The sequence below is a fragment of the Annulohypoxylon truncatum genome (assembly GCF_022578515.1).
Source record: "Annulohypoxylon truncatum strain CBS 140777 unplaced genomic scaffold F4807scaffold_10, whole genome shotgun sequence".
NCBI classification, from domain to species: Eukaryota; Fungi; Ascomycota; class Sordariomycetes; order Xylariales; family Hypoxylaceae; genus Annulohypoxylon; species Annulohypoxylon truncatum.
The window spans coordinates 688,618-714,337 of record NW_025953796.1 but is presented as its reverse complement, the minus strand read 5'-3'; the positions used below and the strand labels follow the sequence as shown (position 1 = coordinate 714,337).

Sequence of the window (25,720 nt, the reverse complement as noted above, 5' to 3'; positions counted from 1 at the left end):
TGCTTGACGGGTCTGGTTAGCCTCAACCGTAGCGTAGCCTCGTGGACCATGGAAGGCATTGAGGCTCTTCTGTTTCAACTTTCAAGCATCGATCGAGGGTCGGGGTCTTTTGAGGAGAACATGACACCATCTATCATGATCAATCGAGTAGGGACGGGACCAGAGGCGATTTTTATTTGGGTAGTAGGTTGGTTGGACGAGGGTCGGATTGGACAAGCTGGAAATGTGGTGTGCGAAGATCCAGCATATTCGAGTGGCTCATGTGCGAAGGGTATCACCATATCGTATATTCCGGTGCAGCTGACGGCAGGGTGATATGCACAGTAAAGGAGCCGGGGTGGGCACTGGCGAGGAACTTTGAGGAACTTGGCGTAAGTCTGGTAATTCTGCTGCAAATCTGCCGGTGACGGGGTGATGTTCGCCTCTCGCGCGCTCTCGGATTGTGGAGTATACCTGCTCTGTGCGTATAACTTGTTCCAGATCCGAGATCGTGTCTGTTTCTCTTGGTCTTCGCTGGTCATTTTAGGGCAGAAGCTGGCAATACCGCGATAGGTCCATGATAGGTCCATGACAGGCACTATTGAAGTGGCCGGCTTTCCACCTCAGTCCACCTTAGTCCACCTTAGTCCACCTTGACCTTGTCCTTGGCTGCTCAACACGTTATACCCAGCGCATCTGCTTCGTATCTATGCCCTTTTTTCTTTCTTTCTCGGTCTTCCGAGGTTCCAGCCTCAATGCCCGAAATGCACATTCATACATATGCCTACATATGTACCTAGGCTTGTAAATACCTATGTATGTTTGCGACATACGGTGTTGCACCAGAGGTCACATAGAAGCTGGTAGGCATTGAAACAGAAATTGACTTAGCTCCTACAACCATCTGCAGCGAGCCGTGAATGGTCGTCGCCATGCCATCATTCACTGCCTCAACTCTCAACATGAGATTGATGAATCCATGTGGAGTTGCAGTTGGATCAACTGGTTCAGACATTAGGGGACTTAGGAACCTTGAAAGACTAAGACTGATAAGGGCGATACCCCGCCATTGATGCGCGGATGGTACAGTACACGTTGTACGTCGGTGGGTACGGTAGGTACGCTACTAGCGCTCGCTACCTGTGCGCTAAACCCGGGTAGCTAGAGGGTCAACCAGCTAGACTACCTAGACAGTTGCAAGGTGAAGTTTGTAGAGCGTTGGAGAGATTATGAGCCAATGATTAGACGATTTGAGATTGTTTGCTAGAAGTTTAAACGAACTAAGACCCCAATGTTGAAACCTACCTATCATCCATCTCAGATGTGGTCTTTTAGAGCAGGTGCTACTTGTAATAGTGACCTGTAGGGTTTGGATGGGATGTGGTACATAGCCGCTGGAGTAACCGCTGAAGAGTACGAGCTCGGGTACGATGACTGTACCTACAGCTAAGTAGTGACTACATGGGTGGTTTGCAGTTTCTGGAAGTCGACGTCCTATATGGGAAAGTCCAATCCAATCCAATCCATCCAATCCGTCGAAACTTCGCCCCCCTCTCCCCCCTTCCATGTCCAACTTGCCCCGCCATCTTATTCAATTCTTCATGTAAGTACCCACTACAGTGCGAATCTTTCCCAAGACAACTTGGTGTCCTTAAGGCCCTTAATAGGCGGCTGGTCATTGGCCTCGTGCTTCTCACCCATGTCCTATCTTGTATCGCCGTCCCATGATTCTTGCAGAACTGCCAACTCATGATTGGCCGCACAGCTGCATGTTGCAGGTGGAGCTGGGACGCCAGCGTTATTCTTCTCACCGCCAGTTTCCCGTCTGTCCTCGCACAATCTCATGCCTCCTCTCCTTAGCCTTCAAGGGCCTCTCCCCGTCGACATCCTCGATCTCACTCGACCATCCACCGCAAAATCTTACTTCCTCCACATCCAGGCTTCCCGTCCACCCCCCTTACCATCCCCAGAAGCTACCCATCAGCGCCGCGAGGGAATTATACGAAAGAGCGGTGTCGATTCTGCTCGTCAATAATACTAGCGGAACCCGTCCAAAATCCCCCAGTTGAATTTCCTCCCTTTTACTGACTTCTGACGACAATGACCCTCGATTTCAATGCCGCCGGGGGGGATGCCTTGTTGGACTTGACCACATTCGACCAGCGGGAGCGTTATCCGTACACCACTACAGCACCCAGCTCCAATCCCGCCATATCAGCTCCAACGATGACTCCTACTCGTCCCTCGGCTGCCTGGTCGGTGCCTCTTGATATGGCAGCTCCCCAAAACCCGAACTCGAGCAATGTACCGTCTCCTGTAGAGTCTCAGGCACATTCGCAATCGCCTTCGCAGCAGAGCGCGAGTCCCTTACAACACTCGCCATACCAAGGAGCCCCTCCGCAGACCCATTCTCCACAGCTTTTGACGGACTGGACGCTACTTCAGCACCAGCAGCAACATCCGCCCGTTCAGGACATTAGCCATTTTATGCAAGAAAACCAAGCATTGATACCATTTAACTCATTTGTGAATTATCAATCGAATGCCATTGGCTATCTGCCTTCGACTACGCAGGCAGCGCTCGAGTCCGCAATTCCGATGGATCAGCAGGGTTTTAGCAACGTTTCGCCCATTGAGGATACTCGTACTATGCAACAACAGTGGGATGGCATGGGAATGGGAAACTGGCAAGATTTTGGCGCCTCTTTGCAATTTCCTTCAGACGGGCTTCCGCGATTTGGGAGCTTGGGAAGCCAGTCTCCGACAGGGACTTATTTGGAAGTATTGTCGCTGCCGGGATCCAGTGATAACGGGTGGACTCAAGTCGATATGTACCAAAATTACGATTCGTACCAGCAGGCTCAGGCCCAAGCGCAGGCTCAAAACACGGCCATTTTCAATCCCGGCCAGACTTTACATCTGAGGACGAATTCGGATGCCTCTCACTCGGACGGAAGCGGTCAGCGCACTGACTTTAGTAGCAGTAGCTTCGAGGATATCTCCTTCAACTACTCTCCATTTTCCCCGGAGTCCGATACTTATTCGGACCCCGCAAATCACCGGAATTGTTTCCACGGAGAGAGCCACCACACTCACGAGATCATCAGCCCCGCTGCCGCGGTCGAGCCGGTCCCAATCAAATCTTCGACGTCGAACCGCCCCAGCCCTGCCAGTGGCTCCGGTGTGGCATCGCCGCCCCACAATAACTCTGCTCGTCGAAACTCGGGTCCGAAGAAGAACCCTAATGCTGTCCAGAAGTCTACCAAGTCAGTCATTAGGAGAACATCCAACGGAAAGAAAGACGGTACTGTCGAGAAGAAGGTGGGTCGGAGGAAGGGCCCTCTTCTTCCCGAACAGCGGAAGCAGGCTAGCGAGATCCGCAAGCTTCGAGCTTGTCTTCGATGCAAGTTCCTCAAGAAGACCTGTGACAAGGGCGAACCTTGCGGTGGCTGCCAGCCGTCGCATGCTCGATTATGGCAAGTTCCTTGCACTCGCATTGACATCAAGGATATCGGTTACTTCATGAAGGACTGGAAAGCGGATTATGAACGACATCTTAGCCGCGGCGTTTCCGTGTACAATGTGAAAGGCTTTGCCCCGAAGGAAAGCCTCATGTGGATCACCCACGGTTATGGCTTCTGTCTGCCTGTTCCAGTTCGCGAAGTTTACGTTGCCGATGAGAGCTGTTTCCAGGTTGACTGGGTTGAGTCGTACCAAATTGACCAGGAACCAATTGAATTTGAACTCAAGACCGAGAAACTTGACGTTGGCGAAGGCGGTATCAACCCAGAGGCTCTTGCTGAGTACCTAGATAAGCATATCGAGAATGGTTTCGAGAATTTCATTGACGACCATTTCGAGGGAACACCTTTCATCACGGAAATTCTCAAGACTGCTTACCGCTTCTACACCAAGGAGAAGCTGCCGGTTCTCCGTAAAGCTCTGAAACTTGTACTAGCCTACAACCTGACCATGCACATCACGTTGGTTGAACAGCAGGGTTCGGAGCAAACGATGGAAGGTCAAATCGACGACGAGGACTCGAAGTACTTCGGCAAATACGTAGCTCCCGTGATGATCAACTTCCAAATTAAGTGTGCGATGGCGGATATGTGGCGTGAGCTGCAGAAGGATATCCTAGAGGAGCTTTCAGCTCTCTACTCGAGCGTGTACAGCGGTGATCGCTTGAAGAACTGGCCTACCATCTTCATGCTGGCCTCTATCCTTTTGGCTGTATGGGAGGAGATGCAATTTGACTGCCATTACCGAGTGCCTGACCCAGTTGCGGTAGAGAAGTTCTGCTCCGATATGGAGAGCACTCCCGTCGGTGTCATTACTGGCCTGTTCCACGCCATCTCACAAAAGCTGCCCGCTTTGATCGATTGGGAGACTGAGCGACATGGCCATCTTCTCAACAACAACGTGGCTGTATGCGAAGCTATGACCGAAGTGCGACAACACGTCCTTAAGCATGGTAAGAAAATTGTACCCAGAAGAACTAGGTGACATTTACTGATTCAACCACAGAGGCCTACCTGAGGACGAGAAACACGTCGAAATTCGACAGATATGATTTCGATTCGTTATCCAACAAGTTCTTGTCGAAGTTGGTCATCAAGGCCAACTAGGCTTCTCATTTACGTCCCGATCTGGATATGGGATAACGATACTTTGCAATTTAGAAATGCCTATGCCGTTGAGCAATAGCAAGATGATTTTTTTTATTTTTTTATTTTAGGAATATCTTTTTTTTTCCTTTGTTCAGATTGACGGAAACATTTAGCGATGGCGTTGTTTGTGGAAATGATCTTTATCATGACCTAACATTTACCACTCATGGATCAACACATACCTTCATCTTCGTTTCTCTCACTTTTCGGCTGGTCACCGCCACTCGACGCATGCGATGCTTTACGCCATGTTGCTCCGAATTTACGACCTTTCTAACGGCTTATTCGACGACTGTATGACTTGGAATTATGTTGATCGTTGTTACGCGCAAGCACCCAAAAGCGGCTCAATGGATCATGTTTTTTACGAAGTGGAAAGAAGCTATGGATTTCACGCGAACACATATGCGGTTACGTATAAGAGCATAGAATACATGAATGGTATTAGGTATCCGATAGACCCTAAACGGTCTGGAGCCTTTTGATGAATTACTAGATGGGTGGATATAGGGGAGTCCATCGCTCTCAGCGAGGAATCATGATCGCGCTCTCGTTTGTATCACTGTAGGACAGGAAAAGATACAGACTAAAGGATAATAAATACGTTTTCATTTGATGATTGTACTCAGCGACGAGATGTCTTCTACTTTGTAGTTTGATAGTTGTCCTGTAGATATACATGTATCTCCTTTGCTAGAACACGGGTGTCGCACGGCAAGCCTTTCATGCAGGCGCCGCAAAATATTACCTTAGATTTACTTCGTACAAGTGATGTCTCTGTAAGCGCCGTTGGAGATTAGATACAACGTCATATCACTAAAGAGCCGATCGAGGCCGCTATCGCTCCCCATCTCTTGTCTCTCGACGAAGGACGAATCACTTGTTTTGGTCTTACCTTCATACGCACGGGAATGCAGCTTACCCTCGCACTTTCGCGGCTCTCCAGTTAACTGCGGGATTATAGTGAATATTCATTCGCCGGCATGAGGCTTCTACTTCAGCTAGGTAAGTCACCGAGTGGAATTGGGTACTCAATCGTGATACCGAAGTACCAAGTAGCGAGGTGTTTGGATAGATATTGCCTAGCATCAATAGTTCCCCATGTACCTTATAATAAAGCATGTAACTCACACGACCTTGATGGTTAGTTGGACTATTAGACGACGATGTGTTATTGAGGCTGGCTAGCATATCAGGGGATTGGATCGACCCCACTCCTACCGGATGAGCCGGTTTAGTTTCTGCGAGGCCCTGCGGAGAGCGGAAACCGGTGGCGCCGTTGTTGGACTACATTAATGATATTAATGAACATTCCTGCTGTCGCTGAAGCAGTGCTTCTGCATGCGGGAACCTGCCTAGAGGGAAGAAACAGGGCAGCAGGGCAATCAGGAACAAGCGATGGGAATGGCACGATCCAGTCCTAATTCAGCGATCTGCGCAGAGTCTAGAGCTGGAAAATGTTCGGCTCGCTCCGGAGATGTTGGTCTCGGGAAGGGGAAGGGGAAAGGGGCAAGAAACGTGTGCGTGCGACCCGCTAGAGATCACATCAATGGCCTAGAGCCCTAAACAACCAATACAATCTGTCTATTGAGTGTGTAGCACAGTTGTAGTAATATATGGCTTCTCTAGTGTATTAGTGTGTGTGTAGTCTGATAGTCAAACATGTATTATCTTCTCAATAAATGTCTCTAGTGTCTTGTGTCTAAGCTTTCCCCGTTTTCGCCGTTACCTTGTGATTGAGCCTTATCTGGGCCGTTGCACCACATGACGTATGTAAGTTGATAGGACGATAACGGTTCAATGCTGCAATGGTTGCAATAGTATCAATAGTAGACAATATGTAGGGTGACAGCTTCCACTACTATCCTTTTTCTAGTCACCAGAACAGTGTAGAGCTAACTTTATCAATATACACTTTCCTTAATTCTAGGCAATTCGGTAGGTTCCTGCATCTGAACAGTTCCCAACTCGTAAGCAGCTGACGCGACTGCCGATTTGTGGCTGGGCTGCTGGGCGAACAAAGCTGGGCAGTAAGGAAGTCTCCACAATCCAGGATTATCAAGCAGGTTTGCCTCTTTTGTATGTAGAATGTACCTGCCCCTTCCTGAGACTTCGCATGAGAACCGGCCACTTCTAGGCGACTTCCCCCGCTATCAGTGGTGCCTACCGATGATTCACCTCTGGATCAAGCTAGGTTTGTGATACGTAATTGGCCCGGGCTATTGCCTGCCCCCACCTCCTTCCCTTTCTCAGGCCTTCCATTCAACAGTCACTGCGCCTCAGGTGTCCGTGTGCGTTTGCCGCTTTCCCAAACCTATTTGAAGTCAACTCTGCCAACTTTCGGTCACATTTCTCTTTCTTCCCTCGTACAACTAAATACTCTCATCCCACAGCGCCCTTCATCAACATCAAATCGTCTACTTGACAGTCCGCTGACAACCTTTAAACAACTTCACCGTACTATTCATCAACACTCGGCAAGATGCAGATCTTCGTCAAGACCCTCACCGGCAAGACCATCACTCTTGAGGTCGAGTCTTCCGACACCATCGACAACGTTAAGTCGAAGATTCAAGACAAGGAGGGAATTCCTCCCGACCAGCAGCGATTGATCTTCGCCGGAAAGCAGCTTGAAGACGGTCGCACTCTTTCTGACTACAACATTCAGAAGGAGAGCACTCTCCACCTTGTCCTCCGCCTGCGTGGTGGTATGCAAATCTGTAAGTTCAAATTCAAACGATTATCTACATTTTAATAGGTACTAATAATTTGATTAGTCGTCAAGACCCTGACTGGAAAGACCATTACCCTTGAGGTCGAATCCTCCGACACCATCGACAATGTGAAGTCTAAGATCCAGGACAAGGAGGGCATTCCTCCCGACCAACAGCGCTTGATCTTTGCGGGCAAGCAACTTGAGGACGGCCGAACTCTGTCCGACTACAACATCCAGAAGGAGTCCACTCTTCACCTGGTCCTTCGTCTCCGTGGTGGAATGCAAATCTTCGTGAAGACCCTCACTGGCAAGACAATCACCCTTGAGGTTGAGTCATCGGACACCATTGACAACGTCAAATCGAAGATTCAGGACAAGGAGGGTATCCCACCTGACCAACAGCGACTTATTTTCGCCGGTAAGCAGTTGGAAGATGGCCGAACCCTCAGCGACTACAACATCCAGAAGGAATCCACCCTTCACCTTGTGCTCAGACTTCGTGGTGGTATGCAGATCTTCGTCAAGACATTGACGGGCAAGACTATTACCCTGGAAGTTGAATCTTCGGACACTATCGACAACGTTAAGTCAAAGATCCAGGACAAGGAAGGCATCCCTCCCGACCAGCAACGTCTTATCTTCGCGGGTAAGCAACTGGAGGATGGTCGCACTTTGAGCGACTACAACATCCAAAAGGAGTCTACGCTCCACTTGGTCCTCCGTCTACGTGGTGGACAATAGATGCTTGACGACGACGGCGAATGACGACACTTGCACGAATTGGCGTTAATGGTTTCTGCCCAAGATAGGGCTTTCGAGGTTGATTGCATCAATGGACATATTATAATGGTCTTCAGATAGTGCATCATGATGAATTGATGCCCGGGACTAATATACCTCCTGTTGTTCATTGACACTAAGATTTGAATCACTTTGACTATGTGACCGTTTATGCGTAAAGTTTTGTAGTGATTGGTGGCTGTGCCTGCTGTTGTCTAGGTGGGATGTACCGTGCTACGGTAAGTTTTATTAGTCGGAAACCCACCAGTGACTTCTACGTAAAAGATGCCAAACGAATTCAACAGAACAATTGCGCTTTCCTATATAAACTCATCGCATCCCTAAGCTCACATTATTGTCAGAGCAGACTTTTTGCCTGCTTAAATTTCAACCATGGGAGAAGTTTCCCATTATAACTTGCCACAGACATTCCAGGTTTCATTTAGCTCGCGAACCGCAGACATTCTTTCGCCACATGAGTTGGCGCAATTCCCGAGATATGCCTACGGTTGACTTACTCACAAGATACTCTGCATCTCAAGAGAGCTAGGCCATGCCTGCGTATTATTATCATATTAAATTTGAGATTTATCCTACGCCGAATCCAATTCCGCAAGAGAAAGGAAAGGTGCCGCCATCATACGATAGCGCTATTTGGCAGCCAAACGAGGGTTCGGGCATTTTCGACAACCTCCCGTCGCATCCTCGACCACGGAAGGCTGCCGCGCTTCATGAGCGCAAAGTGTCGTATGCGAATGGCCCACAGCAAAATCAAACCCCGCCTACCCAAGCAAAGGTCAAGCCGAACGTTATCGATTGCGGCGCCCCTCGACCACTTGAAGCCCAAGACGATCGCAATATCATACGGCTTAGCGAGAGACAACACCGACAACGAACATTGAGCTACCCACCTCCACAACCCTGTATTGCTATAAATCCGCAGACTGCAGTTAAGGACTGGAGATTCGGACAGCTGCGGATCGAGAGTATTGACGTAGACGGTTACGAAGACCGCGGCAGTATGCCGACAACGTCTGCAGCGGCAGCCGCTGTCGGCCCCTCTATGGGAGGCGCCGGCAAGGCTACAAAAGCAAAATATGTCCCGTTGACTAGTTCGAAGAATACTGAGTTAGGCTGGGGTATCGTCCATCTGTACAGGGAAGAGGCGGAGAGCTCGGGGCTTATGATATCTCCCGATCACGTAGCCGAAGTCGACGAAGAGCAAGATAAGGCGCAAACCGACTGTACGACAGTCTGTATCCCAGCGGTTCCGAGCTATCTATCTCCAAGCGATTTCCTCGGTTTTATGGGTGACAAGTGGAGGGACGAAGTTAGTCATTACCGTATGGTCATGACAGGGCGGATGAACAGATACCTCGTTCTCATGAAGTTTAGGGAGAGCAAGCTGGCACAGCTTTTTAGGCGCGAGTTTGACGGCAAGGTATTCAACAACGTTGAGGTAAGAGCGTTCTAAGATCCAGAACATACCAGAGATTAACAACATATAGCCAGAGACGTGTACTGTTGCCTTCGTAAAATCCGTCACTTTTGAGAGTCCGGCTGGGTCGAATGGTAGTTTTCCAGACCTTAGCCATGATCCGTTTACGCCATCTACTTCAGCAACGTCCAACTCACTCAAACCTTTTCCGCCGCCGACACCAAACTTAATCGAGCTACCTACTTGTCCCGTCTGTTTAGAGCGGATGGACAACACTACGGGTTTACTGACAATTCCTTGCCAGCATGTATTCCACTGCTCATGTCTACAGAAATGGAAGGGTTCTGGCTGCCCTGTTTGCCGGCATACCAACCCGACTCCTCCGTCGTCATCATCCAACGCTCACATGTCTACTTCTTACGATCCCAATAACCCGTATACACAACCTTTTGGCTCACGCGTGTCTAACTTATGCTCTGTTTGTGATTCTCCCGATGACCTCTGGATATGCCTTATCTGTGGCAATGTAGGCTGCGGACGATACAAAGGAGGTCACGCGAAAGAGCACTGGAAGGATACAGCCCATACGTTTTCATTAGAGTTAGAGACCCAGCATATATGGGATTATGCTGGAGACATGTGGGTACATCGTTTAATCAGGGACAAGGGCGACGGTAAGGTCGTTGAACTGCCCGGCCGTCAAGGAGGGCCTATGAGACCCGATGAGCTTGAAGACCAGGACGTGGTACCCCGAGCCAAGCTTGAGAGCATCGGCATGGAGTATACCCACCTACTTAGTAGCCAGCTAGAGAGTCAACGTGTCTACTTTGAGGAGATGCTCTCGAAAGCAGCGGATAAGGCGGCTCAAGCATCTGCCGCCGCGGAGAAGGCCGCGGCCCAAGCATCACAGGCACTGAAGGAACTAAAAGAGCTGAAGAGTGAACAGCATCAGCTACGCACCGAGACGATCCCAGCGCTCGAGAAAGACTTGGAACGCGAACGCAATCGCGCAGCTAAATCGACGGATCTTGCACGGGGGCTGGGCAAGAGTCTCCAGGAAGAGAAAAAAGTATCAGAAGGGCTGATGAAACGAATTGAACATACGAACAAAGAACTCGAGAGCCTAGGAGAGGAGGTCAAGGCGCTCAAGATAGAGAACGCGGATCTGAAGGACCAGAATCACGACTTGACCATGTTCATATCGGGCCAGGAGAAGCTCAAGGAACTGGAAGCCGAAGGGAAAGTCGAAGAGGGCGAAGTTCAGGAAGGCAGCGTCTCCGTACCCGAGGACAAGAGACGGCGGAAAGGAAAAGGCAAGGGCAAGAATTAAGCCCTTACGAATTGCCGGGGCCCCGGATATTGTCTTCTACACGGTATTATCGGGGGTAGACAGTGGATTACTATCATTGGAGGCGCATTAGAGACGTCTCAGGGACGCACAGGATCAGACGGGGACCTTTGCGGCCCGAGACAGCCCGGAGATTGCTAGTGTGCGTAATGTAACGCTCGTCAAGGAGAAGGGAGGGCCTAGCAAGCGCAAAAATGATGTGCTCAGTTATCATATAAAGCTTGCATACGAGTCCACGGTGCCCAGGGGTGCTTTATCAACATTGCAATCCCATGACACAGCTGCAATTGCATGATAATCGAGATATTGCGTGATGTATGTACCTGGCATAGGCATGTATAGCCGTGCACACTGCGGGTGGCGTTCGAATATGCAGTTCCGTTTTGATTAGGTGTATGTCTTGCATTTCGTATCAGAGTCCATGATTGCCACATACATGATATTCTTCAGCCTGCATGGCCTCGACATGGCCAGATGGCTTATATGGAGTTGGCTCTGTGATCTACGGAATACCCAGTCAGGTGAAGTGTATAGCACTCAACAAAATCCTATACTATGGGACAAAGTCTCTGAAAAAGGATTCTTGAGTGTAGATGAATTACGCATAGTGCCAGATGAATCCATTCCGTTGGGAATGCTTTCGGTCCAATAGCAAGTGAGGCATAACATCGTTGATCGGGAGAGGAAGTACTCTTCATATGGATATACTTGAAATTATGCTATCTATCCCCGCTAATTCTAGTACCTCGGGCGAAATACTACGTAGCACAGGAAGGATTCCCCCTCGGCCCCTCATCTAGGTACCTAGATACACCCCCATACGTCAATACGTATTTGTGGCGCCCAAACTCTTTTTTCTCTGACATTTGCCAAGATTCCAGTTTCTTCCAGGCTGTACAGGGTACCACGCGCTGTGGCTGTAGCTTCCTCATGCGTATAGCCAGGAAGTGCTTGTAATTTGGCCTGTGATTGACGAGTTTTTTTTTCTACTCTGCGCAAGATCTACATCCACTACTCGTACACTACACTTCATCATCCACTCATCATCTCTTACCTAGGATGACGCTCATGTTTGCTCGCGTGCTAGATCATTGATAGCTATCTCTCTAGCTTGCTGACTAGGCCTCTTACTAAAATCATAACGGTCCCCTCTCTAGATTTGACAACTAGCTATTCTAAACGCTCACGATATCCATCCGTTTACAGTTCCAATCCTCTGGAACGTGATAATATCGCGATCTGCGAAGACCGCGCGAAATTTTCGCAACACCTGTTCTTGATCGGACGAATGGACAGTTCGCTGCGAATAAATACGAATACGTAGCCTATAGGTTAGGCATTGTCGCTAATCTGTTCTCCCAATCTTATTCCCACCTGGCACCTACCACATCCGACGTCTCCGATTCCGCAAACATGGCCGACGGCAAACCTGCCGAGGAGGCACGTCCTTCTAATGTCGCAAAATCGAAGCCTCATAAAGAAAAAGAGCTATATCCTATGTCGGATTGGAAATACGACGCCTTCTTACATACCTTCTCCGTCCTAGTCGACCTATTCTTCCGAGAAGTCCACCCGCGAGGTGCATGGCGGGTGCCCCGGACCGGTCCCATCCTCTTCGTTGCAGCGCCGCATGCGAATCAGTTTGTCGACGGTCTAGTCCTGCAAAGGACCTTGAAAAATGAAGCAAATCGACGTGTTGGTCTTCTGATCGCGGAGAAATCTGTTCACGGGTTTATCGGATGGGGTTCTCGCCAGACCGGTTCTGTCCCGGTTGGCCGAGCTCAAGATAAGGCGAAACCGGCGACGGGTCTTATTTACCTTCCCGATCCCATTAATGACCCGACTCTGATCCGCGGCGTGGGCACTGATTTCGAGAAGGAGGCTGAGGTTGGGGGCATGATCTTCTTGCCCTCTGTAAAAGGCCAGTCGGGTAGTTCGATCGACATTTCTAAAATCGTCGGTCCCGATGAAATTCGCATCAAACGACCATTCAAGGGAAAGGTTCCTTTGCAGCAGCTGACCGGTCGCGATGACATTGACGAAAAGGGAAACTTCACCAACAAGCAGCTAAATGGGATTAAAGACGGCTACGAAGGCACCAAATTTAAGTTAGCTCCACATATCGATCAGACTGAAGTTTACAAGGCGGTTTTTAACCGCTTGAGGTCGGGCGGCTGTATTGGGATTTTCCCCGAAGGAGGTAGCCATGACCGAACAGAATTATTACCCTTAAAGGCTGGTGTTGCAATTATGGCGTTGGGTACGCTAGCTGAGGACCCTGACTGTGGCCTTCAGATCGTTCCGGTTGGAATGAATTACTTCCACGCTCACAAGTTCCGGTCGCGGGCAGTCGTCGAGTTCGGGGCGCCCTTCCAGATCCCAAGAGAGCTAGTTGAGAAATATAAAAACAACGAGAGGAGAGATGCGATCAGTCAAACACTTGACATGGTACACCAAGCTCTGAGCGCCGTTACCGTGTCATCTCCAGATTACGATACTCTAATGTGCATTCAGGGCGCCAGAAGACTCTACAACACCGGGAAAAAATTGCCCTTACCGATGGTTGTAGAGCTCAACAGGAGGTTAGCTGTGGGCTTCTCCAAATATAAGGACGATCCACGCATTATCGACTTGATGAACAACGTCAAAGAATACAATAAGCAGCTCCGCTACCTGAATATCAGAGATCACCAAGTTGCCTACGCCAAGATGACACTCCCAGTAGTTATCCTCACTCTTCTATACCGCATCGCGAAACTGATTGTCCTCTCCATTGGCGTCATTCCTGGGTTGGTCCTGTTCGCCCCGGTGTTTGTTGCTTCCAAGATTATTAGCCATAAGAAAGCGAAGGAAGCACTGGCAGGTTCGTCAGTGAAGATTCAGGGTCGGGACGTCATGGCAACCTGGAAACTCCTCGTCGCTATGGCGTTTGCCCCTGTGCTTTACAACCTGTACTGTGTGATACTCGCGGTTAAGGTGTACCAAGACCATCTATGGGGCTACGTCCCAGAATGGGTGCCTTTCTGGTCCATGTTCGTTGGCGGCTGGATCGTCTTCCCTGCCATCACATTTGCGGCACTACGATTCGGTGAGGTTGGCATGGATATCTGCAAGTCGCTCAGACCTCTCGTCCTATGCATTAGCCCGACATCTAGCAACAGCATTCATAAACTACGGGAGCGGAGGGCAGAGCTGTCCGAGAAAGTAGTCAAGGTTATCAACGACCTCGGCCCCGACATGTACGAGGACTTCGAACAGACGCGCCTCGTCGCGGACCCATTCCGGGCGGACGGGGCGCTTAGCCTCAAGGAATCCGGAGCGGAGAGGGCGGCGGAGCCGACCCCCCCAGACTCCCCCCATCTGTCTAGGAAGAACACGACTCGGTCGAGCCAGGCGATCCCGCGCAACGAGTCGTTCAGCAACATCGGGGCCATCGGCATGTTCGCGACGCGGCCGCCCTCGCGGTCCCGGAGCAGGAGCAGCAGCTCCGGAGGCGGGTTCGGGTCGGGCGGGTTCCCGATCTCCGGGTTCACGGCGCTGGACACGAACGAGGGGTTCAACGAGGCGAGCACGAAGATCAGGGCGGCGATGAAGCAGAGGGGGGAGCTGAGACGGCGGAAGAGCGGGCTCTCGTCGGATGGGGAGGGTAGCGAGAGTTAGGCTTGGGCTTGGGCTCGGACGTATAGTCAGATGGTCACATAGGAGAGGAGGGAATGAAAGGGAGAGGGAGGAGAAAGGGTAATGAACGAATAAGATGTGATTAAGATGCGATCCGATGAGACGAGGCGGGAAGTATTTTGTAACCTGGAAATGTAATTTACCTACCTAGGAATGATAGATAAGATGGGCTCGCGTTGGATCGGGATGGGTTGTTGGGGAGGGAAAGAAAGGAGTTGAGTATCCTGCTTAAGGGATGTTATGAGTTAACTGTAATGCCATAATGCCAGTATCATATACGTTTGATTTTAGTCCATCGTGAGGTTTTCGTGAGTATACGTTGTGAGTAGTTGATGAAGGGGAGATGAGATGTTAAGTTGGTAGGTAGGAGAGGTGATGTATGTAGGTAGGTATGTATGTATTCTTAAAAGTCTGAACAACTTCATGGCTAGTGCCATCTGCGTCGTAATGTACTAGCCAACCAGGACTCAAGTGGGGCTGTGATATCTCATCTCTGAAAGGCGAGCCTCGTAATTTAGTGTATTATTTGGGTGTTTATGGCACTTGGAAACGTAGTACATCCCGGCATTAATAGCTTACTATACGTGTAAGCTCATAGGTTTATATTCATGTTCTAAATCCTTTATGATTCCGGTCGAGTGTGTGGTATCCTAGGTATCTTAGTAGTCAGGGGTTATGTGTACCTAATCAATCAGCATCGGCGAGATCTGATAACTTTTAAACGTGAGATCCACACACACCCTACCAACCTACCTAGTACTCAGGGTGATCCTTTTCGGCACGTTTGCCGGTTTCACCAAAGCCGATCTTTGACTTTTTATCATGGCGTCTGAGGCGACATCTTCCCATAACGGTCGCTAGCTTACACATTGCTCATACCACGCTTCGCAGGAGTTACGTGTTGCGCTTAAGGGGTCTCTACTACGTAGTGGGTACGGGACCAGGATCTCGACATATGTATTTCGACGGGATATAGGCCTTGGTGCCCGACAATTGATGCTATCGAATAGCTGCAGGGTCAGATTGGCAGAACTGGCAGATTGGGGAGGAGACAAGGGGCAGCCTATTTTCGAAATTCGATGGGAATCCTTGGAACCAACGCGCGGCAACACATTCTCGGAAAGCCGAAGACTTACTCCGTGAGGCTGCGCACTTAAGACCGAGAAGACGTGCCCTCTTTTGTCCGAGTCTGATACCCCGTCCACCGAAGGAGGTATAATACCTAGTGTAGTCGCCCGTCTCGAATAGAATTTCTTCTAATTTCGCGTTTGTCATCTCCTCGTCACCCCAACATTTTTTAGATTTTCGGTTTCGCTCTTCTCGATCGTTCGACTCCAGGAAACGGCCGAGGTTTTGAGTGAGGGACGTGTTTTGTTTGCTTGCTTGACTGGATACATAGGTACATAGGCATTAGGTACCTGACGACACTGGTTTGAATCGGCATATAGACGTCAAACAGATCGTGATTCCATATTCCCTTGGGAAAAGATCCAAATACCAGACGAGTCCTCGGAGAACAGATTTGTCAAAAGGTATGCCAATTCTCTAGTTCGTCTCCCGTCAACCATACTTTCGGGTCGTACCTCTTGCTTCCCCTGACTTTTTCTATTTCACCTGCCCCTGTCACCCCACTTACCATTTTCGGCCGAGACTAACGACAGGCCTCGGATCAGATAAGGAAATAAGGGAATAAATCCGCCATCACCTATCGGTACATACATACAGTACCTAGTAGCATAGACATATCTCTTGGCGCGATCGCTTCTACGCCCACGCACTTCTGGGGCGTCTCGGAAGAGGAAGAGGGAGGAAGAAAGGAGAGAAGAAGAGAAGTGAAGTGAAGCGAAGAGAGAAAGTGACGTGACATAAAGAAAAGAAAAGAAAAGAGAGAAGAAAAAATGGCAGCGGCAGGTCTGCTCTCGATATTCGGCGGAGCGAAGCGTGCGCTGACGGGCAGCGCGCGAGCATCGGAGCTGTTCCCGCACACGCGAGCCGACGTCGACGGCGAGGAGTGCAAGCACGACTGCGACAGCTGCACGGTTAAGTACCCGCGCCACTTCAAGGTCGAGGAGACGCACCCGCTCTACGGCAACATAAAGCCGTGGAGCACCCACGTGCTGGTCGCCACGAGCAAGTCCGACTGGAGCAGGCATGTCGAGGACGAAAGGGGCAGCGTCATGGAGGCGTTCGGCCACGCGAGCAAGCCTAGTAATGGGGTATGTTTTATGTGTTCTGTGTTCTATGTTTCTTATGCCTCATATGTCATCTATACGAATAAGTCAATGCTCACGCCGTCCCAAAACAGCGCCTCATGCTCTCCGCCTCCAACATGCACACGCCGAGCAACAAACCGGACTACTCGGAGCCCACAACCCTACTCGTGCTCCCCGCCTTCACCATCGTCGAGAACGTGACGCCGCCGGCGGTGCCGTCGCTCATCAACAAGTACATCTCGAAAGCGCCGACGACGTCGGACCCGCTGGACCCGGTGGCCCTACCCAAAACGATATCCTCGTCGCGCAGCGCCGTCGGCGACATGGTGGCGCGCCCGTGCCCGCACCGGGCCGTCGTGCTGCTGTGCTCGCACCGCACGCGCGACGCGCGCTGCGGCCAGAGCGCGCCGCTCGTCAAGAAGGAGCTCGAGCGCCACCTGCGCGTGCTCGGGCTCGACCGCGACCTCGACGACGAGCGGCCGGGCGGCGTGGGCATTTATTTTGTTAATCACGTCGGCGGCCACAAGTACTCGGCTAACATGATGATATACCGGCGCCCGGACGCGTTCGGTATTGATGAGGTGCAGCGCGCGAAGATGCCGCCGGGACAGGAGCCGGAGATCGCGAAGCCGGTCCCGGATGAGGAGGGTGAAGGTGGTGAGGCGAGGGATGTGGGAGCCGCGCAGTGTATTTGGTTGGCTAGGGTTAGGCCGGAGGATTGTGAGAATATTGTGAGATATACGATTTTGCAGGGCAAGGTTGTTAAGGGGGATAGGCAGTTGAGGGGTGGGTTTGATCGGGCGACGGGGATGATGAGTTGGTAGAAGACTAGGTTATCTTATCTTTGGGCGAGGGCAAAGTAGGAAGTGAGTTGACAAGAGGAAGAAAGACTTAAAGGGGTCATTATTGCATTCCCCATCATCATACACCTACAAAGGTAGTCACAGGATGGGATGGGATTCTCGTTTTTATTTTCCCTTTTAGCATGACATGATCGATGGACCGGCGTGGATTTTTGTTCTTCAAGATTATGGAACGAAACGGAATGGCATATGGGGCGATACATCTTCAGGAAAGAGATTACGTGTGTTTTTTTTTTCGTTGGCGATGCTTTACGAATCCCATGGTTTTTCTAATACACCAGAAGTTTGAGTTAAAGGCTATGATAGAGAATTCATTAAGCCGAATCCTTAGACTAGGTTGATACCTAATAGATGAGTAGATCAACTATGGTGAATGATTTATATTTTCTTATGTCCTAGTGAAGATATAAGTTAATCCAGACTTTTCTCTTTCTATAAGCTCTTAAAGGCTTCTTATGATGAAGTTAGAAAATATATCATGGTTAGGCTCGTGCCGTCCCGACCATAATTTAGATGATTTCTAGGCAATTAACTAACCGCAAAAGAGCGGAATATAGTTATTCATTGGCTGAACTTCAGAAGAACCTCCTACTGCTCCTATGAGTTGGCATCAATATGTAAAGAAGAGAAAGGCGGTAATAGTAACACCGTTATAGGCCGAGCACGTGATACTTAGTTATTGAGTTACGTAAGATGATTCAAGTAGCGGTGCAACCGCGTGCCTCGGCCCATTCTACTTCGGCAGGGGCTCGTCATTGGATCATAGCACTTACCAATCCCAACGCGACAACTTATAATTTCCAATCTTTCAATCAGCTCCAACTGTAATTGCACACACGCTCCATTTATCAAACTAACCGTCATTCACCATTCTAACATGAATCCTCGCTGAGGACCATACACTAATCATGGCAATTCGGGAGGACATTGTAGCCTCTGCGATCTCTTGTGAGTTACTGGAAACCAGCCACTTTATTTTGATGAACTTTGGAAGCCGAGAAGCAGATCGTTGCTAACAAAGTGAATCAACATGAATAGTCTTGCAAGATCCAAATGTAGCGTCATCGCCCACAGAGAACAAATTATCGTTTCTGCGATCAAAAAACTTGACACAGGAGGAAATCGATGTAGCCTTTGCACGAAGTGGCTCACCATCAGACTCTTATTCTACCTCGTCGCCGCCGCCGCCACGATACACCCCGGCTCCGGCTCAACGCCAACCATATGGCCAATATCAAACTCAACCTTACGGATGGGAAGCACCTCCACCAGAGCCCCCTAAGAGGGATTGGCGAGATTGGTTCATAATGGCTACCGTAGTAGGCGGCGTTGGTTACGGCCTGTATTTCATGAGCAAGGTAAGAAACGATCCCATCTAATACTCTATGGTTGATAAAAGAAAGCTGATTAGTCTTGATAATAGCGTTATATATACCCCCTCGTCTCACCGCCAACGCCGGAAAAGCTAGAGCAGGATAAGACAAACGTGGATGAGCAGTTCGAGAAAGCTTTCGCAACACTAGAGCAATTAGCAAAAGACACGGACGAGCTGAAGGCTTCGGAGAAAGATCGAACCGAAAAACTTGACAAGGTACTCGATGAACTAGACACGTTCATGCGGGATACAAAGTCAGCTGCTAGAAGGCATGAAGACGAGACGGAGAGATTACGCGAAGAGATGAAGGGCCTCAAGAGCATCATTCCGAAATCGATGGCGGCCAACAAGGATTTCACGGATAATAAATTGAAGGATATCACCAACGAGGTCAAGAGTCTAAAGTCGCTCATCGGCCAGAGAATGAATAACTCGGGTTCTACCTCTACACCGGCTCTTAGCATCAACAGACCGACACCACCCGTACCGGCTATTAGCACTAATGGTTTCCTCCTACCCACCGGTGGCAATATGGCTCCTCCGAGCGGCCCCTCGACCCCGGGCATCGACTTCATGGCTAAGGAAATTGGAGACGCGAAGCAAGCATTACGCGAAGAGAAGGAAAACTCATCTCCCCCTAGTGGCGCTAGCACGAGCAGCAGTCGACATGACTACTTATCAGCGCTCGGCGACCGTAACAGCCCCTTCGGTACCGGATCTCCCGCTACACCCAAGGCGTCGATCCCGGCGTGGCAGATGGCGGCGAGCGGAAAGGGTGACGGGCAAGGGGAGGCTGGCAGCAGTTCTTAGCTTTTAAGCACATGAGTTATTAATAAGTATGCATTAGTTGAATCAATCGGCGTTCTTTTGACAGGGAGTTATCTTTTTGCAAAAAGGAAAGGTGGCCTTGGGCATGCTATATTCGAAGGCTAACTCCATTCGACGTGACGAGGAGGGGGTTGATGGGTGAGAGGAAGAGGAGGGAAACGTATGTACGTTTAGGATGGGTATCAAGGTATAAAGGTATTAACAAGCCTAATAACATAACTCAATACAGAGGCTTAATTCCCTTCGTTTGGTTTTTATACCCCTGTGATCGGTGCAGGTAAACACATGTTGACTTGCTATATGGGAAGACGATGTCGACTTACCTGGTCCAAAATAGCTCTTAAGTGATCCCATTGGACTGTCTCAAGCCCCGGGGTTTTCATCTACCAATCACATCATCAAACCGCAGCTTTCTCCGGGAATTGATACTCTAGCACGGTCGAATGAAGTGGAAAGGCTTCACAGCAGCTACTAAACCTGCTAAAACCCCTACATCATTGATGTTACATTCGGGATCGCCACGTGCATGATTCATGATGCCGAGGCTTAGCTGCATCTCTAGCGATCCTTTCGAAGGCAAAGCTTGCGAAAACTCATGAAGCTGCTGAACAGGTAGAATGCTACTGATGTGAATATTGTTTCATTAAAAGTGCCGCCCGTGTCTCATAATTATCGGCACATACCGACATCTGCATACTGCTTGGTACTTCTTTCCATCTACTATTAAAGCGGACCTTGTCGCCAGACATTTGAATCTATAAACATCAGCTGTTTCCATATACTCATTTGCAGTGTCTTTAGCATTTATCTGGTGTCTGCTTCATCCGTTCCCATGTCTGATGGTAATGCCAACAGCGGCTTAGCCGGCACTGGTGGCGACGGGAAATTTGGGCTTTTATTGACACTCTTGCCCAAACTCCCCTTAGTACTTAAGGTCGTTCTGCTGCACGTCCTACGGAGGTCCGAAACCTCCAAGTACTTAGACCTGAAGAGCGATGTAACCATCTCGGTCCTGCGCTCGACTCTTAACTCGGGGAAGCAGGTGGGCATCAGAGAAACGCAGGTAATGACAACGCGGGACCCAGGCGTCAAGGGCAGGATATGGATCAGCACGGCGGCATCCAAGGTACCCCCCGAGCAGGGGATCCGCGACGCCTTATTGGCGGCTATCGACGGCCTGCGTGCCCCTGACGCAAGAGGCGCAAAGCCATCGTTCAAGATCCCCGATATCGTCCCCGTAGAGGCCGAGTGGACGGGCTACAGGGCGGGCGTAGCCAAGGACGCTACGCCGCCCGCGATCTCGGAGGAGGAGAAGTATTACGAGATGATGAAGGAGACGAAGAATAAGTCGACGATCCTGTATTTCCACGGCGGCGCTTATTACGTGTGCGATCCGATCACGCATAGAGGCCTGGTGAAGAGCTTGGCTAAGTCGACTGGCGGGCGCGCGTACTCCGTCCGCTACCGCCTCGCGCCCCAGAACGCGTTCCCGTCAGCGTTGCTGGATGCATTAGTGTCCTACTTCACACTCCTGTACCCGCCCCCGGGATCCTTCCACGAGGCCGTGAGTCCCAGCGACATCGTCTTCTCCGGGGACAGCGCGGGCGGCAACCTCGCCCTCGCCCTTCTGCGGACGATCATGGAGATCCGGCGGCAGGACCTCAAGATCGCGTGGTTCGGCGCGGACCGCGAGGTGCCGCTGCCCGCCGGCGTCGCCGCCATCTCGCCGTGGGTGGACCTGATCCAGACGATGCCGTCGCTCGTCGCGAACCAGCAGTGGTGCTACCTGCCGCCGCCGATCCTGCTCTCGGAGACGATCAAGCCAAAACCGGACGGGCTGTGGCCGGCGGACCCGCCGCGCCGCCACATCTACGTCGACGACGCGTACATCCTGCACCCGCTGGGCACGCTGCAGATGAACGCGAGCTGGGCGGGCGCGCCCCCCGTCTACGTGTGCTGCGGCTGGGAGACCATCGCCGACGAGGACAGGTATTTAGTGTCGAAGCTTGCGAGGGACGGCGTCACGGTCGTGTTCGAGGAGTACGAGGCCATGCCGCACGTGTTCGCCGCGATCCTGCCGCAGCTGGCCGAGGCGCGGCGGAATATAGAGGGTCTGGCGCGGTTTGTGAAGGACGTGTGCGGCGCGGACCCGGGGAAGGTGAGGTCGTCTTATAAGACGATCAAGGCGAGGAGTCTGGAGGAGGTGGACATTGATGTGGATAAGCTGAGCCCGTTTACGGATGAACAGGTCTGGGATTTGGCGAGGAGGACGGTTAAGGAGAGGAATGTGCCTCAGGTGCCTGTTGCTGATGTGCCGGCGAAGCTGTAGATTTGTGGTTTGACCTATACCAGAAAAGAGCATACATTATAGCTGCTCCTATCTAGCTTAAGTTGTATGTTGGTCACATAGAGCGTTGGGTTTCCTTTCCATGGACATCATGATATGTATTGCTCATATTCCAGACGCAGTGCTACGAACTATTTATGTACACTTACACGATTATGAATACGTACGTCACAGGTACAACCAAGTCAACAAATTATCTCGGGAAAGTTTAATAAGGGATAATCTCTACGTATCTAGGAAGTTAACATCCGGAGATGACTAAACTCCCCCAACCCAGCGGACATTAGCGCCCGGCTCAACTGGAAGTAGCCGACCCCCAGCGATCCCCTAGCGTCCGAGCAGCTAAAAATCCAGGGGCTAGAGGGGGTGCCAACCTCCACTCTTTTCAGGCCGTACCTGTCAAAATTCTCGGTTCAACCTAATCTTCGCTCCATTTCATCATAATTATCACGGTGAAGCTTCTCATAACCTTGTGCTCGATCCACGAAGACACCTAACTAAATCCACATAAATCGCGCATCGGCTTATACGCCACTCGCCAATTGGTCGTTAGCTACCTTTGACGGTACTCAATGGCACGATTGGGAGCCAGTTGAAGAGAACTGAACACACAACTTACCGTGAGCAAGTGTATGTGTGGTAGAGGGGTTGGGTTTTAAAGTGAGAGCTTCAAAGCAAGCTATTAAAAAAGGACAGCCACCTACCTAGACTAGACTACACACTATATAAACACACAATGGAACGCCACCGCCAGGCCGTGCGCCTCGTCTCGGCCGCCGTCCGCGCCTACTTCGAGCGGTCGGAGCCGTACCGCATCTTCCACGGCAGCACGAACAGCACGCGGCCGGCGCACCAGAAGGCCGGGGCTAGGCTCGTCGACATCAGCGGGCTGCGGGACGTGCTGTCGGTCGACGCGGCGCGGCGCACCGCGCTCGTCGAGCCCAACGTGCCCATGGACCGCCTCGTCGAGCGCACGCTGGCCCACGGCCTCGTGCCCCCCGTCGTCATGGAGTTTCCCGGGATCACGGCGGGCGGCGGCTTCGCGGGCACCGCCGGCGAGAGCTCGAGTTTTCGCCACGGCTACTTCGACGAGAACGTGCGCGGCGTCGAGATCGTGCTGCCCGACGGCGAGGTCGTGTTCGCGCGGCCCGGGAAGGAGGACGAGGATGGGGGCGAGTACGCGGATTTATTTAAGGGTGCGGCCGGCGCGCTGGGCACGCTGGGCGTGGCGACGCTGCTGGAGCTGCGGTTGATCGAGGCGAAGAGGTTCGTGCGCACGACGTACAGGAGGACGAGCAGCGTCGCGGAGGCGGTGAGGGTGGTGAGGGAGGAGTGCGAGCGGGACAGGGGGAATGACTACGTCGACGGCATCCTGTTCTCCAAGGACCACGGCGTCGTTGTCAGCGGGAAATTAACGAACGAGCTTCCCGACGACGAAAAGGTGCAGACATTCAGCGGCGCCTGGGACCCGTGGTTTTACATGCACGTGCGCGAGCGCACCGCGGCGCTCCCATCGTCCGCCTCCGCCACGCCGAAGGAAGGGTCCGTCACCGAGTACATCCCGCTGGCGGAGTACCTATTCCGGTACGACCGCGGCGGGTTCTGGGTCGGCCAGGCCGCGTTCGACTACTTCCGTCAAGTACCGTTCAACCGCTTCTTCCGCTGGTTCCTCGACGACTTCCTGCACACGCGGATGCTGTACCGCGCGCTGCACGGCAGCGGCGAGAGCGGCCGCTTCGTCGTCCAGGACGTCGGCCTGCCGTACGAGGCCGCCGAGCCCTTCGTCGACTACGTCTCCGAGCACCTCGGCATCTGGCCGCTGTGGCTGTGTCCCTTGAAGACGCCGGCGGGACCAAGCTTCCACCCGCACCTACGATCCGCGTCCGACCTACCCGACGGCGACGGCAACAGTAACAGCTACAGCAACAGCAACAGCAGAAGCAGCAGCAGCCAAGGGAAGAAGGGCGAGGGCCAGATGCTGAACATAGGGGTCTGGGGGTGGGGCCCCAAGGACGGCGACGCGTTCGTGCGGGCGAACCGCGACCTGGAGCGGCGCGTCGACGAGCTCGGCGGCATGAAGTGGCTGTACGCGCACACGTACTACTCGGAGCCCGAGTTCTGGCGCGCGTACGGCGGGCACCGCGCGCGCTACGAGGCGCTGCGCGAGCGGTACCGCGCCGAGTCGCTGCCCAGCGTCTACGACAAGGTGCGCGTCAAGGTCGACCCCAAGGGCGAGAAGGACTGGAAGTCGCGCGTCAAGGCCACCTGGCCGTTCGGCGGCCTCGTGGGCATCTGGAAGGGTATTAAGAGCCGGGATTACTTGCTCCATCGTAGGGCGGCGTGGAAATGGAGTGGCGGGGCGGGGGAAAAGGAGAAGTTGGCTTAGTTTATGTTGTGTGCGTGTGTGTGTGTGTGTTTGTCAGAGTACGAAGTTAGGGAGAGGGGGTTAAGGCGAAAGCATGCAAAAGGTGATGTGAGTGGCTTGTGGCTAAGGGCGGGAGAGCGTGCGCGCTATTTGTATTAGTATTCCTACCGATACCTATATCGGGTATTTTGAGGTAAGGTAATCAGCATCGAAGTGTGGGGTAGAGGGATAGATCATTATAGACTGCCTAGGGCTAGTAGGCTGGCTATCTGGGGGGCGGGGGAAATAAAGGGGGTTCAATGAGCGCGTATACATCGTTATATGATATGCCTAGGTACTATTAACTCGAAATGAAGTGTGTACTTGCTATTATTTAGCTTTACCAGGGGCACGTGAAGAATTCTCTGCGCAAGTTGGCTTTGGTCGGTGGAATATATCGCTCCATTCTGGGAAAGAGTAGAGAGCATTACGAGGGAATACCTAGATAGTTAACGGGGTTTGTAGAAAGCCTTTGCTTACAAGGGCGGGATGAAATCTGGAAGGTGATTAGGAAAGGGGCCTGATACTAATGTACCGACTACTTAATAATCGTTATAGGCATTAATTATACGGTGATTCTTAATTTTACTTAAGTCTTCCTAGTTATATTGTTTTTGAACTAATAATTTAACGGATGTAAGTCGTGCTCCAGCTCACCCATCATTAGCAAGAAGGGGCATTGATTGTTAAGTGCAGCTTTATGTACCTATGTCTCATAACGTATACTTGCCCTGTCTTGTATATCTATTAAAGACTTCTTCAGTAGGTAGCTCAGGATAACTGCACCTCCTAAATAAATTCGAATTATTAGAGGCAACATTGTTAGAAATGCTATGTATAAGTTATGGGAAACTACTTTACGTAACGCCCAATGCAACATATCTTAGGAACACGGCAGAAGATGGCACCAAGTTTTCACTCATATCGCATTCCATAGATATGTATGACTCTAGATCAGCGTTTTATTCATTATTCTTTCGTGCAAATCGTGACGAGGCGCTCCTGGTATATACAAGTCAGGCGCTTATCTCCACCCAACAATATTAGTAGGTCTCTTATCTCACAATATCTTCCCCCGCTG

General features: G+C 51.2%; 7 protein-coding genes across 7 annotated transcripts; all 7 read left to right on the top strand.

Moving 5' to 3' along the window:
- Positions 1-1,576: 1,576 nt before the first annotated feature.
- F4807DRAFT_419879 (uncharacterized protein) lies at positions 1,577-4,733 on the top strand. The gene is made up of 2 exons (XM_047997450.1): positions 1,577-4,453; positions 4,507-4,733. The coding sequence occupies exons 1-2, from the start codon at positions 2,080-2,082 to the stop codon at positions 4,605-4,607; spliced, it is 2,475 nt and encodes an 824-aa protein (XP_047855843.1). The 5' UTR covers positions 1,577-2,079; the 3' UTR covers positions 4,608-4,733.
- Positions 4,734-7,016: 2,283 nt separating this feature from the next.
- Positions 7,017-8,281, top strand: F4807DRAFT_419874 (polyubiquitin). The gene is made up of 2 exons (XM_047997449.1): positions 7,017-7,369; positions 7,427-8,281. Exons 1-2 carry the CDS (start codon positions 7,132-7,134, stop codon positions 8,104-8,106), a joined length of 918 nt encoding a protein of 305 aa, XP_047855842.1. The 5' UTR covers positions 7,017-7,131; the 3' UTR covers positions 8,107-8,281.
- A 417-nt stretch (positions 8,282-8,698) lies between these two features.
- On the top strand, positions 8,699-14,591 carry F4807DRAFT_450989 (glycerol-3-phosphate acyltransferase; the record flags this gene model as incomplete). The annotated part of the gene is made up of 5 exons (XM_048000189.1): positions 8,699-8,941; positions 9,089-9,604; positions 9,654-10,826; positions 11,323-11,324; positions 12,263-14,591. The coding sequence occupies 5 exons, from the start codon at positions 8,699-8,701 to the stop codon at positions 14,589-14,591; spliced, it is 4,263 nt and encodes a 1,420-aa protein (XP_047855841.1).
- A 1,548-nt stretch (positions 14,592-16,139) lies between these two features.
- F4807DRAFT_33569 (actin patches distal protein) lies at positions 16,140-17,653 on the top strand. Its single transcript, XM_047995325.1, has 3 exons — positions 16,140-16,157; positions 16,271-16,825; positions 16,915-17,653. Exons 2-3 carry the CDS (start codon positions 16,508-16,510, stop codon positions 17,644-17,646), a joined length of 1,050 nt encoding a protein of 349 aa, XP_047855840.1. The 5' UTR covers positions 16,140-16,157; positions 16,271-16,507; the 3' UTR covers positions 17,647-17,653.
- Positions 17,654-18,431: 778 nt separating this feature from the next.
- On the top strand, positions 18,432-20,194 carry F4807DRAFT_419866 (peroxisomal membrane anchor protein conserved region-domain-containing protein). Its single transcript, XM_047997448.1, has 3 exons — positions 18,432-18,633; positions 18,724-19,043; positions 19,109-20,194. Exons 1-3 carry the CDS (start codon positions 18,594-18,596, stop codon positions 19,868-19,870), a joined length of 1,122 nt encoding a protein of 373 aa, XP_047855839.1. The 5' UTR covers positions 18,432-18,593; the 3' UTR covers positions 19,871-20,194.
- Positions 20,195-20,335: 141 nt separating this feature from the next.
- Positions 20,336-22,437, top strand: F4807DRAFT_419865 (alpha/beta hydrolase fold-domain-containing protein). Its single transcript, XM_047997447.1, has one exon. It carries the CDS (start codon positions 20,721-20,723, stop codon positions 22,215-22,217), a length of 1,497 nt encoding a protein of 498 aa, XP_047855838.1. The 5' UTR covers positions 20,336-20,720; the 3' UTR covers positions 22,218-22,437.
- Positions 22,432-25,210, top strand: F4807DRAFT_419864 (FAD-binding domain-containing protein). The gene has a single exon (XM_047997446.1). The coding sequence runs from the start codon at positions 22,972-22,974 to the stop codon at positions 24,619-24,621; it is 1,650 nt and encodes a 549-aa protein (XP_047855837.1). The 5' UTR covers positions 22,432-22,971; the 3' UTR covers positions 24,622-25,210.
- Positions 25,211-25,720: the final 510 nt, after the last annotated feature.